The sequence below is a fragment of the Poeciliopsis prolifica genome, unplaced genomic scaffold (assembly GCF_027474105.1).
Source record: "Poeciliopsis prolifica strain line A6 unplaced genomic scaffold, Auburn_PproV2 SCAFFOLD001, whole genome shotgun sequence".
Lineage (NCBI taxonomy): Eukaryota > Metazoa > Chordata > Actinopteri > Cyprinodontiformes > Poeciliidae > Poeciliopsis > Poeciliopsis prolifica.
The window spans coordinates 19,723,689-19,742,134 of NW_026562376.1; the positions used below are offsets into that span (position 1 = coordinate 19,723,689).

General features: G+C 38.2%; 1 protein-coding gene across 18 annotated transcripts in view; it reads right to left on the minus strand.

Annotated features, from left to right (window-relative positions):
* LOC129366125 (neuronal cell adhesion molecule-like) overlaps positions 1 to 18,446 on the minus strand; it is an 87,957-nt gene that overhangs the window by 3,961 nt on the left and 65,550 nt on the right. For 6 of the 18 annotated variants that reach the window (XM_055040223.1, XM_055039824.1, XM_055039986.1 and 3 more), the window contains 21 exons: positions 18,234 to 18,368; positions 17,275 to 17,418; positions 17,057 to 17,168; positions 16,806 to 16,972; positions 15,837 to 15,984; positions 15,661 to 15,750; positions 15,462 to 15,586; positions 15,187 to 15,216; positions 14,424 to 14,525; positions 13,498 to 13,695; positions 12,770 to 12,840; positions 12,371 to 12,593; positions 12,101 to 12,216; positions 10,501 to 10,705; positions 10,052 to 10,174; positions 9,487 to 9,663; positions 7,048 to 7,107; positions 6,177 to 6,296; positions 4,026 to 4,184; positions 2,185 to 2,316; positions 1,813 to 1,891 (listed from right to left, as the gene is read on the minus strand). In XM_055040223.1, the coding sequence (XP_054896198.1) occupies positions 1,813 to 1,891; positions 2,185 to 2,316; positions 4,026 to 4,184; positions 6,177 to 6,296; positions 7,048 to 7,107; positions 9,487 to 9,663; positions 10,052 to 10,174; positions 10,501 to 10,705; positions 12,101 to 12,216; positions 12,371 to 12,593; positions 12,770 to 12,840; positions 13,498 to 13,695; positions 14,424 to 14,525; positions 15,187 to 15,216; positions 15,462 to 15,586; positions 15,661 to 15,750; positions 15,837 to 15,984; positions 16,806 to 16,972; positions 17,057 to 17,168; positions 17,275 to 17,418; positions 18,234 to 18,368 (2,716 nt within the window). The remainder of the gene's footprint in view (positions 1 to 1,812; positions 1,892 to 2,184; positions 2,317 to 4,025; positions 4,185 to 6,176; positions 6,297 to 7,047; positions 7,108 to 9,486; positions 9,664 to 10,051; positions 10,175 to 10,500; positions 10,706 to 12,100; positions 12,217 to 12,370; positions 12,594 to 12,769; positions 12,841 to 13,497; positions 13,696 to 14,423; positions 14,526 to 15,186; positions 15,217 to 15,461; positions 15,587 to 15,660; positions 15,751 to 15,836; positions 15,985 to 16,805; positions 16,973 to 17,056; positions 17,169 to 17,274; positions 17,419 to 18,233; positions 18,369 to 18,446) is intronic. The other 12 variants (XM_055040305.1, XM_055040934.1, XM_055040770.1 and 9 more) reach the window with 6 other exon arrangements.

Here is an 18,446-nt window from a genome sequence, read left to right on the forward strand (position 1 = left end):
TGAAATTATGTCTTGAACATAAATTAGTTGTTCTACAACCAAAAACAGCTCGGGTGAGTTAGGTTATGCCTTTTATTGACATATTGTAAGGTTCCTGCTGAATAAAACGAAACAGGATGAAAGGAAAAAGTTCTCTAACAAAGGCACTATGTTACTTTGCAACGTGGTTTGTCCAATAAATCTCTCTTTTCGTTTGCATCCATTGTTGTGTTCCTCTTTCTCTACTAATACAATGGACTGTTGGCATTTTCTTTAGCAATAAAAAGTTCAAAACCATCTTGTACTGGTGGCACTACAAATTATAGAGCTTGCGAGTTGTACTGTATTTGATTATATTTCTTTTCATAAAATCTAAACATCTTCAAAGCATAAAACATAAATAACTTTCAGTCCTGTTTTACTTTCATTAAAGCAGATCAATAATGTTATCATTTCCATGAAGCAACTGTTTGTAAGTGTAATACAGACATTTTTGATTTTTCAGTACCAGTGTTGTCACAAGCAGTCACTCAAAATAGAGTCAGGACTCCCCTTTGGTTTTAAATGGCTGACTATTGTGCCCAGTTGTTATGTCTCTAAAATGCTGCTCTTAGACAGCATTACACCTAATTTACCGTTTCTTACTGGAGATATTGGGATGCAAGTTTTTGCGGAACGAACTCACACCAAAGCTAGAGTACTTACTTACAGAGTACTGAACATTATAAATCCCACAAGCAGTTGTTGTTAAGGTATTCTGATGTATTGTGTGTAGTTCAAAAAGATGTAACAAGTTCAAAAAGAAATAATATCTTGACATGTTTCAGAGACTGATGTAACTTTTGACATCAAGATAGCAAAAAAAAAAGGATTGGGATCAACTTAAACATTGCCTCCAGTACAGCTGATTTTGATCTTTTTATGAATTTAATAAATAAGAGATGGAGAACCGACAACTTTAGGATTAAAATGTAATACAATTTAAAAACCGGGCGTCAATCTGTCCGTAGCACAATTAAACAGCCTACTCAGTCTTCAGACATGCTTTAAATGCCACATCAGATCCATATGCATTTATACAATATACTATATCTATATATATAATCGATACATCCATTCAACACGTTATTCCCTGGAGCAGAATGTTGAATACCCATGCATAAAATCCATCAAACATATTTATATCTACATACAAAAAGGAATAGAATACAAAATATAAAATCAAGACTATCTTATAAATTGACTTTTAGAAAACAATATTCAAAAACGTTACATGTACAGATTTAAAGTGCTTCTTTTTTGTCTTTTTTTTCAGCATGCTATTGGAGATGCAGCCCAGATGAAGGAGGCTAACAGACATAGCTGGAGAACATCCAGAAGGTTAGGCAAAGTGTTAACACTATATTTACTGTCGGCAAAATGCTTGTGATTAGCTTATTAGTCGGGATGAGTGTTAATGATTGCTTGTACTATTCATCTCTTGTAACAGTCATTTTTAAACCTCTGACATAATAAAATTTGAAATCAATTAGACCTGAAGAATCCTGATCCCTACATGGTATCACAATGTGATGTCCAGCAGACACACCAGTCCAACACGAGACGCCTCCAAGACATCTCCGCCCCATTAAGAATCTTGGCAGAAGCTCGAACCGGTTGCCTTCCTCTTGATGCTGTGACTGATACTGATGGATTTGAATGGGTTATTGTCAGCTGCAAGGGCTGGGAAGAGGAAGGAAGTGGGCCAGAAGTGGGCACAAGGCGAGGGGGCTGATGGATAAAAATGGACTTTGGGGGCGTGAGCGGTCCAGCAGCAAGAGCACTTTCTCTCACCTGTATTCCACAAAAGTACAGTCATCATCTTTCATTGGCTGGAACTCCGGGTCTGTGTGTGCATCCTCCTTTTCTTTGACTAGGGACATAAACAAAGAACAGTAGGCTTTCTCAATATTTGCAATAACACTTATCTACTTGTGTCATGTTCTTTAGCTGAGTGCTTGCTGTGAAATTTAGAAAAATGTGCCAATATGAAATAATTTCCTAACAAGAAAAGAATTGGTAACATTATACATTACCCAGCATTCACACAGCAGCAGAAATATCCCACATTTTGAGAGCAAAACTCCCCCCCAAAAAAATATTTTTGACAACTTCCAAAGATAGCTGAAAACTGTGCGCATCGGGTTTGTTTGTGCAGTGACTCACCGGGGTATTTTCCTCCTTTATTCCTCTGAATGAAGCAGATAATGAGAAGGATCAGGATGAGCAGGGCGATGGCGCACATGAGGCCAATGAACCATCCCTGAGTGGCGATGTCTACCTGTCTGCTCGTCACAGCTGGTCAGAGATGGAGGGATAATGCGATAATTGTAAATGCAATATTTCTACAGTCTTTTCAGTGATGAGGAAAATCTTCCTCCGATGATGTGCTGAAATGGCCTTGCATTGTTTTGACAGCTGCAATAGCCATCAGTTAGTCATTTCAGTTCATGAGTGAACCAAGATAACACTTTTTACAAATTGTGTTAGATGAGCAGGAAATCTTCTGTATTAATTTGAGAATAAGATGAACTGCATTAGAAATGTTGCAAAATAATTTTACATTTAGTGACAATTACAAACACAAACACACACAACTACAATCACTGGCCATCATACAAGTTTTTTTCTAGTCAAGGTTGGAAATTATAATGCTATACTCAAAATGATCTATATTAGAATATCATTTGTTTTTTGTTATCTGCATATCTACAGAATGAGATTAATATACAAAGTGCAAAAGTTTAAAACCCAAAGGTCATGCAAACTGTTAATCATTTTATCTCTGCATGTTTGTTACACTGCAGCAACTAGGGGTGTAACGATACATCCAGTTCAGGAAATTTACAATGAAAAGAAGAAGAAAATTTTTGTCAAAACTTCTGGTAAAGCTAAGAATCCACGTTTTGTGTTTTTAAAATCGAGCTAAAGTTTCACATATCATAAAAGATCTCTGTTCTATTCAGATTAAGGCTTCTTAAAACATCAAAAACCTGAAATAGGTGCTTAGATTTGCAATCACCTGTGTTGTCACTAATCATGTTAAGAATAGTTCATAGTTACTCTGTCAGTCCTATCACTGTTTCTTTTGTCTATCAGCTACAGAAAAAGAATGACAGATGAACAAATAAAATGAAAAGAGGCTTCTTCTTTTTTTTACAAATAGTTGCATGGCAGCCAGAGAGGTCTTTATTAGTTGACTCCTTCAACAAAGCAAAGCAAACCAAGAAGCATTTCTGTTCTTCTGAATCTCAAACCAACAACTAAGCCCAAACATTATTCAAGAGTCAGGGAGATTTAGATGGAAAATCTCTCTCACTCGACCAAAAAGTTTTTTTCTGATAAAAAAAAAAGTAAGTACAAGTAGTAAGCCACTGTAGGAAGGTTAACAAAATTAGGATTTTGAAAACTATGTAAACCTTTCTGAATAATGAATAGATTAATTCTGGCATCAAATCCGTCTTATGATCATTGAAAGATTTTTTGCATGTTTCCACTTTGATTTTGAGGATTTATTTTGTCTTTGAGGTTGAACGGCATCCTTACCATCACCCTAATCTTTAACTGACTCCACAGATTCTCTATCAGAGTCAAGTCAGGACCCCGGCTGGCTCAACATTAAGATGACTTCTAGTCAGCAAGAACATGTAGGTAAAATCACAAGATTACTTTAATCTAAATCCACCAGGAGAATTTTGGGCTTCATTGTCGTCAAGTTTAGGGCAGCCACCTTCCTGTCTGATCAAACAGCTTATATTTACTTCACCAGGGAAAGCACTGGCAGCTACATTGCACTTTGTAAAAAAGATTTCAACTTTATGAGAAGGATCGTGGCGTTTTAATATCACAACGTCTCGTTACACCCCTAATAGCAACATTTCAGCTAAAACCAACTCAACTTTGCAATGGTAGAATGGTGCAAACTACCAGATACTGTACACAAGTGACATTATGAGGCCTGACTCAGCCAGGTCAAGATGGAGGCTACACCCCAGGACGCGCCTCACCTGGGACCGTGACAAACAGCTCCTCGGAGTGGAGCGGCTGCTCGTGGTGACCCTTAGCCACCACACGTACCCTATAGGAGAGGCCCACCTTTAGACCTTTCAGCTTAACGTTCTGAGAGCCGTTCACAAGCTCTTTTTGCCACTCCTCTTCACCTTCACCTGCAGGAGGGACGTCGACGGAGAGAGGTATGTTTGAGGGAGCGAACAGAGCTTTCAATGGTCTATGGAGATGGAGGAGCGATGGGAGCTACTTATAGGGCAATACTCTGCAGGCAATTTTCGATATTCCAAGAGTAGGAAAAAAAAATCATTTTAGGTTTTGAATAAATTATTGTGGTGACCCTGAGAGCTCAATGCACTTCAACAAGCCCATGCACACTGAAAAAAAAAACTGTTGACAATTAGTGCTGCCTAAAAATAACTAAAAGGACACCAGCTTGGTTCAGAATAGCTGCTTGTTGCTCAGAACATATTATAATTAGAAAAACACAATAATCTAGGGAGACATAAACAGCAAAGATGTCTCCCACATGTTATTATGGTTTTCATGAGCTTTCATTTATAATAAATTGACATAATACCCATGATCATTTGGTCTTGCTTTTCTGCTCCAAAATTTGGTCAAAACCAGCCAAATCCCCTCTGGACAACACACACACAATATGCCATTTTTAGTTATCACAGCTGTACACAGTGGCAATTAGAAGTACTCATAGATAAGCCACATCAGAGGCAAAACAAGCATATGGAACAAGGTGCTCTGGCCAGATGACACCAAAATTCACCCTGATCTTTGGCCGACATGCTACATACCTTGTGTGACGGAAAAAGGTGCACATCACCCTAAACATAGGGGTGACCGCCTCATGCTGTGTTTGTTTGATGATAAACATAGGAAAAGTCTGGGAGAAAACCTATGGAGACGGCAAAAGAGCTGAGAATAGAGTGCCGATTTGCCCTACGGCAACAACCCAGAGGTACAATGGACTGTTTGAAGCACAATCATTTGTTGAAATGACCCAGTCAATCCAGGCATGAATTCAATTAAAATCACAGCAATATGTGAAAAGTGGCATTCACAGACAATCTGCATACAATCTCACTGACAATTAACTGTACTGTTAATGTGTAAATACTGCGCATGCACCTTACCAAGGTGGTAGACATACCACAAATGACTAACAGAAAAAGATATGTTTTAAAATGTAATTATTCAGGGAGCTGAATAAAAATGGAGCCCCTACTTTTCAGATTTATAGTTTTAGAAAAATGTGCAAAACTTCCTTTCACTTTCCTTGCACTCCACAGATATCATATTATGACAAAATATTAAAAAGTTCAAGAGGTATTCACGCTCTTCTGAAGGTTACAAAAGTACCTCTAGACTCATTTTGTGGTTACTGCTTTTTAAGGCTATTTTGCACTCCAAGCCACAAAAAAATCGAATCCTATGATCTGACACATAAAAACACCCACTAGAGAAAACACTTGATGCTCAGACCTTCAGATAAATAAAAGACCTATTTCTATGTCACTATGAGCAATGATTTCACAGCTGTGCTGTCGCTGAGATAGAAATCTCACTCCGACTTGTCCACTGAGTGCCTCAGAAGTGTTGCAGTGTTTTATCTGTTTACCTGCATATGAGCTGTCAGGGCCACCAAACAAGCAAAAGTGGGAATGAGCTAAACTTGAAATGTGTCATGACTGATGATCACTGAATTGAGCTTTTTGAATTAGTTGGATATTATTATGATGACATTTCCTAACTGAATGATTGAAAAAATAGGTGTGAGAGAGTCATACCGCAGAGCTTTTAACCTCACCGCAGGTAGAAATAAGCAAGTGAAAGCACTTTAGTCAACCTCTGTGGGTATAAAGATGACAGGAAGTGCTGCTTTTTGTCAGATTTTACTCATAAATTCTGTCAGTGTTTTGACTGGAAATGAGAACTCCAGCCAATTCCAGCATTGGCTAATTCAGAATCCAATCACGGAAAACTTAATTTATTAAACCAGGGTCTTCCATGGCAGAACCCAGCGTTAACTTGACTGCCGATATTATCACCTGCTGAAGCCGGTAATGAAGTAGGAGTCTCTTGCCACCCATGCCTGAAGCTGAGAGAAATATCAAAGAGGTGATTTTTCTTACTGTTTTCTGCAATGTACTCTACATAAACATTTTTCTCTGGACCCCAGTACTCCCAACTGATCAGGGTTCCATCTTCTTCAACCGAGGAGCTAACATTCGCAAAAAGACTCATAGGCCGGGCTGCGCACACAAGAGAAGAGACAAACATCAAAGCTGTCCCGTGGGGCGATGGGAAATCCAACAAATGGCAATCAATCGCTTTGTCCTGATTATATAAGTGGATCTTAATGTATTAGAATATCATCAGCAAGTCTATTTCCACAATGGAGCTAAAAAACAAAACTCATGTGTTGCATAGCTTTACTAAACGTAGACTGACCCATTTCTAGTGTTTGTTTCTGGAAACTTAGAGCTAATGAAAAATGTTTATTCTTAGAAAATCTGAATATTACACAAGACAAATACAAAAGGGTTATCAATACAGAAATGTCATGTGCACAATCAAGTAGGAGACTGTTGACGCTTCAAAATACTGTGATCATGCACTCTTCATTGTTGGAGAAATGTCACAAAGTGATTCAGTTAAACTGCAGGACAGTGGCCCTCGAGGACTGGAGTTTGACACCCCTGCACTAATCCCTGATCTTAGTCTCCAAAAAAACGTGTGGAATATGTTTCTCTCCGTACTTAACATGTAAATGTCTGATACCAGTTGTATACATGAATTTCACTTGGAAGAAATTATTCAAATAGATTTAACTTGTTGATGGTTTTCTCATTTTTGAAGAGGCACTTGTAATTCTGTGCATGCCTACAGAAGTGCGCAACAGCACTGGCTGAGGCAATAAACCATCAAAAACGGAGTTCACAATCAAACTCATAATGATCTAATCCGACATGTAGTTTACTAAGATCTCAGCATAGTCTGTACCCTTGTGCATCGGACGCCGTGGAGGAAACCCTGCAACGGGATGAGAGGTTTGGGTGCCTCCTGCAAACAACACCAAGAGGATAAAATATGGACCCACACCCAAACACTGTCATACACATGCAAAGGAAACAAAAACAGGGAGACACAGCAGACACACAGTCATTATCCACAAAGCACAGAGTTCATTAGCATGCAAGGAAAAGCCTCGCCATAGAGCAGGAAGCACAAGCAGCATCCGCCATGCAAAAAGTACAAGAGGGTCAAAGTTGTTGACAACAAAGGAGAAGAACAGCAGCATGCCACTCTAATAAAGTCTGATCCTGTTTTATCAGGTGAAACTGAAAAGGCACATGTCAAACAGGATCATTGCCTATGTGGCAGTGAACTCAAATATTTAGGTGGATAAAGGACAAAGAGAAAAGGTGAATGTCCTCAGAGATAAGCAGCATGCATGCAGTGTGTTCTCCACCTAGATATACACGTCTGCTAACATTTGATGCTACAGGTTGAAGAAACAAATACACACAGAAAATAATAGGTGAGCTACAAAAAGCTCACCCCTCATCCCTCTGCTTTTATCACTTTTGTATCATAGATTCAGTTTCACATGTATCCAGTAAACCTCATGTTGACACCCTTGAATTAAAGATATTTCTAAGGAACATAACATAGAAACAAGTAGAACCAACAGTGCAATGTACCCACCTAAAATCAAAGTAAAATACTTGAATGTTGGTACTTTTTCTTTGAACCAACAAAAATATGATGAGGCAACGGGTCGATTATTTTTAATTATTTTATATGAATGTACAATATAAATCTTCAGTGTATGAAAAAAAAGCCAATCATCTGAAATGTTTGCACAGCTGTGATCAAATGTTCACATCCATGATCCGTGCATGACTATTAAGTAAAAATCACCCAGTTAAATCCCAGTTGTCAACCACCTATGTGCGCAAAAAGATCTCTAAACATGTATTGTGTCACAGTATCAAAACACTCCCATATGACCATAAAACTTTCCTGCAGAAGTTATTTAACTTGCCGATTTAGACATCTGCATATTTTAGTCAAGCAAGTGTCCATTTTACTTGATGTACTTGTTTCCTGGTCAGCATCTTCTCAGTCTATGGTGATGTACAATAGCAAATATTGAACTGTTGTGAGTCAAATGACTGCAAACAAATCCATCTTACGCTAACAAGGAAAAACACCAATTGCAATCAATTACTGTTACAAACCAGAGGACAACAGTCAATGGCAATGACAACCTTCAACACACCTTACTTAAAGATTTAGGTAAATGTGTGTGTATATTTAACCTTATATTTGTAATTCTCATCTCTGTCAAGTAGAAATTTTAAATAAATTGTAGCTGTTGCTATAAAGAATAATGGGACATGCAGTTCTTTAATAATAGCCTATTGTTATACAATCCTTGAAAAATGTCAAATTACTAATTAAAAGCTCAAAAGAAACTTAAAACTCCTGGCCAGAATGAGCAGATGTAAACTTCTGATCACAACTGTAAATGAGATGTTTTACTTCTTGCTGAACTGATGAAGATTTTTAAGGACAAAAGTCAAACATTTTCACAATTCAGAAGAAAGTTTTTTTTCTGCAAATTGTTGCAGTACTGCCAATTGACTTTAACTTGGACAAGGTAATCTTTTCTGTCATAGAAAAAGACAAGCAATAGAACAAAAGCTCCTTCACAATGAAAAACACATTAAAACTAAATGTACACATAACAGAGGACACGAGCTTCAATAGCAAAGCAGTCACCATTAAATCATGTTGGGAAACTCTTCCAGTCTTGATTTAGAAAACATTAGTTTCTGAAGTCAGCTGTTTTATGAAGGAGATTGTGAATTAAAAACAGCTTATGTGTCAAAAGTAGACCGAGACTAAATGGTCTTCCATCTCACATAATTGATGACCTTTAGAAACATTTTCCTAATGTGTTTGTTTCAGTCGATATAACGCACAATGTTTATTTCATAAATTATAATCTAATTAGTTTGTGCTCCAGGGCGTAGCCTCCAAGTAATTTGCAATTCCCCTCTAAATTGATCACTGTTTCCATGGTAAAGTGCTTCAAAACAGAGTTTGTGGGTGTTATCACATTCTTTACATGCAGCTTCTTCTTTTTTTAGCTCCCCTGCTCCAGATTAAAGATACTGCAGATTACAAAACTTCCAGACATATTTATATTAAATAAATACGATTGCATAGGAGATGTACCTGCAGGTTTCTATTTGACTGATATCTATATATATATATATAACCAGCCGTTTCTTTTAAATAGGGATTATTTCTTTAATGCTTTTTGATGCCTCGTTTAAAGGTCATCCAAGAACAATTTGGAAATGTTAGCCATTAGTCATCTTAAATACCACACGCTCCACGTTTTGCACTTGTCTGCCTTTGATGACTTACCTTCATCCTGCTTGACGACAGCCTCCTGAGAAATGGCTGGGCCCGCTCCAAAGCTTGTTCTCGCATTCAAATAAAACTTGTAGCGTGGGCTGTACTTGAGGTTTTGCAAAGTGACTGAGGTCTCATTGGCAGCCAGGGCCAGCTCCTCTTCTGGGCCAAGCTCATTGGAGTTATTGACTACAGGGGTGAGGGTCGGATGACGACAACGATGGGATGGAGAAGGAAGTCGGAAAACAGGAAGTTGTGTGGCGATAGGAGGAGGGTGAGGGGTTGCAGATGGAGTATCAGTAATAAAAAGGGTGAAAATGGAAAGATTTGGATAACAGAGGAGTAGGGTTCAGAAACAGAAGTTGGGAGTGACCAGAGTTGATTTGTTAACTTGTGTTGTTGCAATTGTAAGAACATTTAAATGCAGTTAAGCTACGCTAATCTTCTCCTATATGACTGATTAAGCCATGAAAAAGAATGGCTTTACATGGCTACGCACTAGATGACAGAGGATGATGTTCACATAACAAATTTAAAATCTCGCTTGCTGTCTGTCAAGAAAAACAAAACTTCTCACCTGGCTGATATCTCAGATTGTAGCCAGTGATGAGGCCATTATGTTCATGAGGAGGACTCCATTCGAGGGTTAGTGAATCTAGGCTTGGGTTTGTGACAGACAGCGAGGCGGGTGGCCCAGGCTCTGCAGAAAAGCATCAACAATGAGTGAACACAAGTCAGTGACAGAAAATCTGATTAATATAAGAGAAACCAATGAAGGGAAAGAGGCAATGAGATGATGTCCAGTTTATTTCAGACAGAAAAGCAAAAGGTTAACATAAATATAAATACATTTCTCCAACCATCTTGTACAAATGCAATTTTATAATTCCCCACGAGATGGTACTAAACTCTCCTTTCTGTTCCTTTAAATTCAGGAATTAAAGCATTAGCATAGTCATGCATTTGACATTTTCTCATAAGACTTAAAAATGTACATATTAGAGTTTTAAAGTTTAGATGTCATACCTCCTTCAGGTGTCTTAAACTCCTGCTTTTCACTTTTGGGACCCTCTCCTTTCTTATTGAAGACGCTGACATAAAAAGAATAGTGGCTGAACGGGTGCAACCCGGGCAGCAGGCCCTGGCTGTGGTTCCCACTAAAGGTGAGCACATGCTTCTCTGTGTGATGGGGGCTGTGTTTATGAGGGTTGTGTGTCCTCGAGTAATGAACCTGCAACAAACAGTGTCAAATGCAGAAGCTTCATCTGTGTCATTTGTGCATACATGGATCCAAAATACACTTTTTTTAAAGATAAAATTAAAATCATGTGTACACAATGGATGATAGACGAGTGAATAAAGACATAAAAAGCGAGATCTGTCCTTTGTCCTCAAATATCACACTAAGGTGTGGTTTCCAACTAAAAACTTCCCAAGGAGACATAAACTAGTTTATTTATGTTGCATTCCCTCACAAAAAATTTGCATTCTCGCTCGACACTTTTATATCCCCTTGCAATAATGTATTTACGAGCCAATTGGTGAGACTTTAAGAACTGAAAGTGTTGCTGCCACAATATAAGGTTTTTGTAAGGTTTTTCCATGAATCTTTGCATTTCATTTGTGAGATGTTTAAAGTGTTATATCTTTTTCCTTAGGATACAAACACATCACAAACCTACCGGCTTACCATCCCTACTCAACTTGACATAAAATAAAATAATTTAGACGTATTTTCAAGAGGTAATATCACCATGTGACCAGTATAGATTGTGGAGTCTTTTTTGTGTCGGTAGCCATTTTCATATTGCATGCCTGCAATTTTAAACTAACGTTTGTTATCGCTATGGTTATATGGAAAATAGACAGAAGTGTCTTGTCTATTTTCCATATAGATTGTGAGAGAAACCAATATTTATTGTGAAGGAATGCAATGAGGTAGCACAAATGAAATAATAATGAAAAAAAACATATCCCATAAGGAGTTCTGCACTGAACATATATCTTGTCAAAGGCTCAAGATTAAAGATTAAAGTAAGCAGTATCATTGAAGTATTTAGAAATGAACTCCATTATTTTATTATTATTATTATTATTATTATTATTATTATTATTATTATTATTATTATTATTATTACTGGTCATTTTGATAATTCAGTATTTGTAGTTTATAAGTTACAATCATTTGGTGTTTTTTTTTTTTTTTTTTGAGGAACTGAATGGCACAGTTGTCAACTTACTCACCTTGGGGATGTTTTGTCAACTTTGAAAAGGAGTCAATTGACCTGAAGTAAGGTTGATTTTTTTAAAAAAGATTCATATTAAATTGTCACAACATAGTGACAGTTTTAACAATATGTAAAAAAGACTTTCTATAAAAGTCACCAACTGCAACTTTTATGACATCAATTTCAGCACAAATTCACTTTGTCTAAAGTTTGGAAGCAAAGTATTAAATGGATGTTTTATCATTAAAGTAACAATATTGTTTACCTTGAAGCTTCAACTGGGACAACTTTGTACTGGTCAACAGGAAAAGAATTACACACCCATCTTTCACCCAAAATGTGTAGATTATCATTTACTTTTCATTAGTTGGCTTGTCATTCAACATGCTTATCTGTACCTTGTATCCTTGGATCTGCCCTCGTATTAAATGAGGAGGCACAGGGTCCCAGCGAACCCGAGCCAAGGTGCTGTTTAGCGCTACAGCGTGAACATTTGCTGGAGCTGCTGCTGGCACTGTAGAGTTAAATAAGATATGTAACATTAGAACAGGCTACAACCAAAAGGCCAGACTGAAATGTTACAGGGTATGCAGCCACATACATCGCCTCCGGCTCAAACAGTCTTTTTGTAAGAACTTAAAAACCTTAAAAGGTTAAGGTGGACTCACAATCTTCTCCTGAGTAGCCGATAGCAACAACGGGCTCTGGTCCATCTCCGTGGTTGTTTACAGCCTGGACCTTTATCTCAAATGGACTAAATGTGGGTATTTCAGATACGGTATACATGGAGTTGTTGGTAGTGGCTGTTATCCAGTCGCTGCCTGGCCTCTTCTGCCTCCAACTCACTTTATAATAAAGCCCAGGACCGTTGGACTGAAGGCCTGACAGAGGCTGGAGAAAGAGAAATTTAAGACATAACATATTCTTTAGACTCTGCTTCTTTGGAGGTGTACTGCACTACATTACACTGAAGTAAAATCAAATTAAGCTCTGATACATAAATGCTGGTTATGGTGGCCTTTGCAATAATTGGTCAAATTCAGAATGGTTAAATGTATAGAGATTACCTCCCAGGTGATAACAAGATTGTTATGTTTATTTCCAGATCCATGTACATGTTTTGGGTTCTGGTCAGGAGCTGAAAACAGAATAAAAGAAAAATCAACAAATTCCAGGAAAAAAAGCCAATTTTACATTTAAACTAGTTTTTGTTGTTTGTTTTTTACAGTAAAAGTTTAGTTGGTTCCACTAACAAATTATACATAATACAACTTTTACTTAAACAGTTTACATTCCAAAGTGTATCTGATACTTTCCTTGTACTTCCTGGCAGCTAAGTTTTATAGAACTTACAGAATGGTATTAAGCAGAAAAAAAGATGTCAGAGTTCTGGGAATGTACCTAGTAGTTCTTGAGAAAGTAAACTATTGCATCTTGAACTGTGACCAGCAAATTTTGTGAACATTTCAGGAAGTTATTTGGTACATTTTTTAATGAACATATATATTCTGGGGAAAAAATTGTTTTGTTATAGAAAATTATCTCTACATTTGAGTAAAGTATCTGACAAGTTATCAAAAAGTTAATAAATAAATCTACAAAAGTTCAAATTCAGAACATAGTAGAACCCAGAAAGTAATTTAAGATTACAAGAAAGTACACAGAAACATTTCCTAAACATCTAAGTTTGGGGAAAGCTATATATAAGTTTAGAGGAAGCAACCTGATGTCATGGTTTCAATTATTAATGTTCTGGTACAAAACTGAATAACATTTATAACAGCTGGCTCTGTACCTGCAGGCTCAGTTTTATACATTCGAGATGGGCTGCTAGGCGCGCTCAGACCCACAGCGTTACGGGCCAACACTCTGAATGTGTAGTGGACATATGGAGAAAGCTTGAGATGAGCCGTTGTCTTGGTCCCGGGAACCCGCGCGATGTCATGCCAGTGACCTTGGTGGTGCAGTGAGTCTTCATACTGGATTACAAATTCTGCATTTCAAAAAGACAATCATTTTACACTTTTTAACTGTGCTTGGCCACATATTTGCATAATGGGATTAATACTCTCATGCCACTTGAACTCAAAAAGCCACCAAGCACACACTGAATGTGCAATTAAACTGTGGATTTTGGCAAGGTTTTCATTAAAGATGAGTGTTTGCAACATGCTGAGCATTTTAACACAGTAAACGAGGTCAAACAACAACCCGTGTATGACAAGATTGTTATGTTCAGTTCAGTGAAGAGATTTGGGAAAGGGATTTTTTTTCACTGACTTCAAGGGATGAATATTAATTCATAGCCATTTGGTACAATTTCAAGGTTTTTTTTCTATTTTATTTACAAAATTCAATTTACAATTAGTTATAAATCAGTAAAAGCTATTTTTTTCTTACTCAGAAAGACAGAAAAAGGAAACAAAGTAACAAGGCAAAATGGCATCATCCAACCAATAACACAAACTTGTAGCAAAACACTAAAAACATTATTCCATCAAAACGAGTAAATCTGACCCACATTTAGCCAATATTCCTCAGTATATAAATTTATCTGATGTTTGTGTCTCCACTTATAAGGTTGAACTAAAGGGGAGATTGTTCAATGTGTTTTTGTGTTCCTGTTGTCTGGAAAACTACAAATAGCATTTTAGGCCTGCTTCAGTTTAATGCAGCATGCATTGAATGATATCACTGATAAATACATAGACCCACACATACCCTGAATAGGGCTGTTATGTTCCTCCCCAGGGATCCAAGTAAGCTGAACGCTCCTCTTTTTCTGGTCTGTCAACTCCAGGTCTGTGGGGGGTTCGGGTCGCCCTGAAAGAAAAAACACCAAAAGGAAGAGACACATATATTTATATTTTGAACATTTAATAGAAACACCACAATCAGGTGATTATGTCATGATGCTTTATCCAAGCAAGCCTCTCTGTTGCAGGACAATTCATTTGCATGTTTTCATGTATTTCTTTTGCTTGGTGGAGATAACACATGCAGATGCTGCATCATGCGATGAAATGACTGATGTTCAGTCTTCACTTCATCTCGAGCTCATCAGACAAAATGAACAGATGCTCATATTGTGAAGTTACAGTGATAAGAAACACATGCTTCAAATGAATGAGCAATGATGAAATATCACAAGAAGTGCTCAGGGACTATATCTGCTCTGAAATTAGCTTTGATATAAAAACAAGAGGAAGTTGCTCCTCCTTTCCCAGATGTTTACCCCAGCAGACAAAACGCTGTCAAAGCGATTGATTCTGCAAAAACAGCAGATTGAACAAACACACAAAAAATAATGGAGCAACTCAAACTGGTAGATGTAAATAAAGAAAAAGTCAACACTCTGTGACTGTTCGATCCAAATGGCTTCTTCTGGGTCGAAGCATGCTGCATTAAACAGAAACCGTTGAGCGAACAACACAAACGCATGCTAGCTAAGCACATCTGGGTGCTTGTGGTGCTGCAGGTTTACCGTGGGTGACAGCTGGAGCTGGGGTGGTCTCTGTGAGGTTGGAGGGCGGCATTGAAATAAGAAGTTGGGTGGTCAAATCAGTAAACAGGAATGATAATTAGGCTGCTTAAGAAAAGGTCATCAACCAACAGAGCATGATGACTGATTAAATTCTGCCGACACATTTAGTCCTAAAGAGCTGACTGTAGAATCAAATTATCCTACAGATGTAGCTCTCTGCCATTTTCTTAAGATTCATGTTTTATGCTTGTAATATTCAGCTCAGAGTCGCATACCGACAACAGTCAGCTCAGCAGTGACCGAGTCTTGGTCCAGAGTGGTGTTGACGTAGCATGTGTACACGCCTGCATCGCTCTCCGACACATCAGTGATGTACAAGCTGTTGAACTCTATGATGAATCTGCAATAAATAAAAAGTTTAGATTTTTGGCTAGTCTTGAGAACTAAATACAGGTAACTTTAAAAAGCTCCAACCGATCATCTACAGGCAGCTCCCCATGATCTCTGAGCCATTCTCTCTGTGACACATCAGAAGTAGACAGGCTGTTGGACTCCACAATGAATCTGCAAAAATAGAGTAAAATTAGAAAGTCAATTCAGTTATGTGCAACTGCAGATAATTGAACACAGGCACTTAAAAAAGCTCCAACCGCTCATCGTCAGGAAGCTCCTCATCATCTTTAAGCCAAATCAAAGAGGGTAAAAGATCCTTGTCGTGTTTTATTGTACACTCGAACGTCACAGATCGGCCTCTTTGGACCACCATGTCGACCGGTTGCTTTAGGATACGGGTGGGCTCTGATGGAACAAGAAAGCCAAAGATTAACAAAAAATCTGAACCTCAGTAGAGTTTCACATGCAGGTTGGTAAATACGTTAGTCAATAAAAGATCAGAGGCGCCAACATAGAAATCTTTCAGAAAGGCTAAGAAATATTCAGTGTGTTAGTTATTCTGTGTATGTCACAATTACTATGCTAGAGGTATTTTCATTGTGTTTCCGTTTTGTTACCATCCAACCAACAAAAATATCATGACTGTGAATTTGAAGGAACATAAAAGAATGAATGACTATTTGTTTTTCACATCTAAAAATTATGCACACATTTGTTTCTGGGCTCTTGTCTCTATACTTTGTTGAATTATACTTTCTTGCAATCAGAACGTCACATCTATGAGGAGAGACACCATGTAGAGGTTGCAATTTGTGCAGTACGGCTGAAGATCAATAAAACTGTACGGGTAGCATCTCTGAACATCAACTTCCAAAACTTGCCACAGAATGTCAGTCAAATTCTGACTTGTGTAGAGCCACAACCCCACAGTATAATGCCGCCACCGCCATTTTAATCAGAGAGATGATGCGGTTAGGATGTTGCAAAGTGCTAGCTTTTCATCGCAGGTCAGAGATTTGCTTTTTTACCAGATTAAATTCAATTTAATTCAGTTTATTATGTAGCAGAAAGTCACAACAATCGTTTCAATAAATTTTAAAGACAAGCATGTCCAAATCATATTCAGAAATATTTAATTGGATTAGTCCAACAGAATGCAAGCACATAGCCAACATATATGGTAGGGTAATAATTTAAGAGATGTTCAAACAAATGAACAAACTCACCTTTTATATGCAGGTAAACGTGGTTCTCAGAGGCTCCAAGCGAGTTCCTGGCAATGCAGGTGTATTTGCCTTTGTGCTGCGACTGAGCTACTTGAATCTCCAAAGTACCATTGTCATGCAGGATGTAAGGGTCTCCATTCAGGGTGCTGGCTCTGCTGTCTTTAAACCTAAGACACAGAGATTTAACTACCTTGTGTTATGCTACAGGAAGGATTTCATGGCAAAGTTTTGTTGAGTGTTTCTTAACTCACCACTCAATTTTGGGAATGGGTGACCCAAAAGAGGAGCAGTCCATGAGGGCTGGGCGATTTTCGATGACCTGGTAGATCTTATTGGCTGGCGTCAGCACTCTGGGTGACTCATCTGAAGAGAGTCAAAACAGAATATTTATGGATTATTACTGTCCGCAAAATGCCAGGCATGGGAAATAGCATTAAAACCCATGATGGATGTTGAGATCTAAACTCACGGAGGACGTTGACGAAAGCGTTGGAGAGGAGGTAACCATACGGGTTTGAGATGTTGCACTGGTACACAGCGCTGGATCCAACCTGAACGTCAGTGAAGATGATTGTGTCGTCCTCCACTTTTCTGCTAATATCTGCAGGTAAATCTGTCAAACCAAAAGGCAGTGTTTAAGAAGTTAATGGTAAGATGATTGAAAGTCATCTGTAGGGATTTATAATATTCCCTACAGATATTTTTTTTATAATTTTGTGGGTTTTTTTGTACATTGAAGTTATTTAGCTTAAAAATCACAAGATTCAACTTTTATAGAAAGAAAATATATTATCAAATATCTTTAAGTAGCTTTTTGTTGGGAACCAGTAGTTTTGGGGTTTTTTGTGGGGTTTTTCTCTGTTTGGCTGCTGCTTCATCCTTTATCCACCAGATGGCGTTAAAGGCTGCACACCTGGAGGGGCGTGCCTGCTGACTCAGTCACCGCACCTGTGACTCATCACCCAGTCATCCTGGAGCTTAAGAGGAGCAGACTGAGTGTTTGCCAGTGATGGAGATTCCTCGTGATGCCCAGAAAGTTTCTCTGTGAAAATCCTAGACCTGGCTTTTGGATTTTCCCTCCTTGTGGCGCCATGGATAGTTACCCTCTGAGTCCCTTCTTCATCTCTGCAGCTTAACCATAAACCGTTCCTGGATTACCCAGCCGGTAGTCAGCTTGCTCCTCTGTTTTCCTTCACGCCTGAACTTACCTGTCCACTGGAACCCATCATGACACTTTTCAAGAAAAAAAGTTAAATCCTTTGCATTCTCTGAGTTTTCACACAAAAGAGAAAATCACTAGAAATTTGTACTTTTACTATCTGAAAATTTTCAGTGTTTTTAAATAATATAGCAAACTTTATATAGGCTGTGATACATATTTGATGTTAGAGTGGGTATATCTCTGACAGTGGAGCAAATTGCTCTTACTCTCTATGCGGTCACCATTCATTGACCATATGATGGAGGGTTTGGGTGTGCCGCTGGCCCTGCAGGTCAGCGCTCCATTCTCTCCTGGAGCCAGAACAAGATTCTTTGGAGGTCCACTGATCCAATAAGGGGCAGCTGCAAGGAGAACAGAGCGAAGAATTAATTACCGAACAGACAATACTGATGGCATCTGTGCATAAATCAATTAGGAGA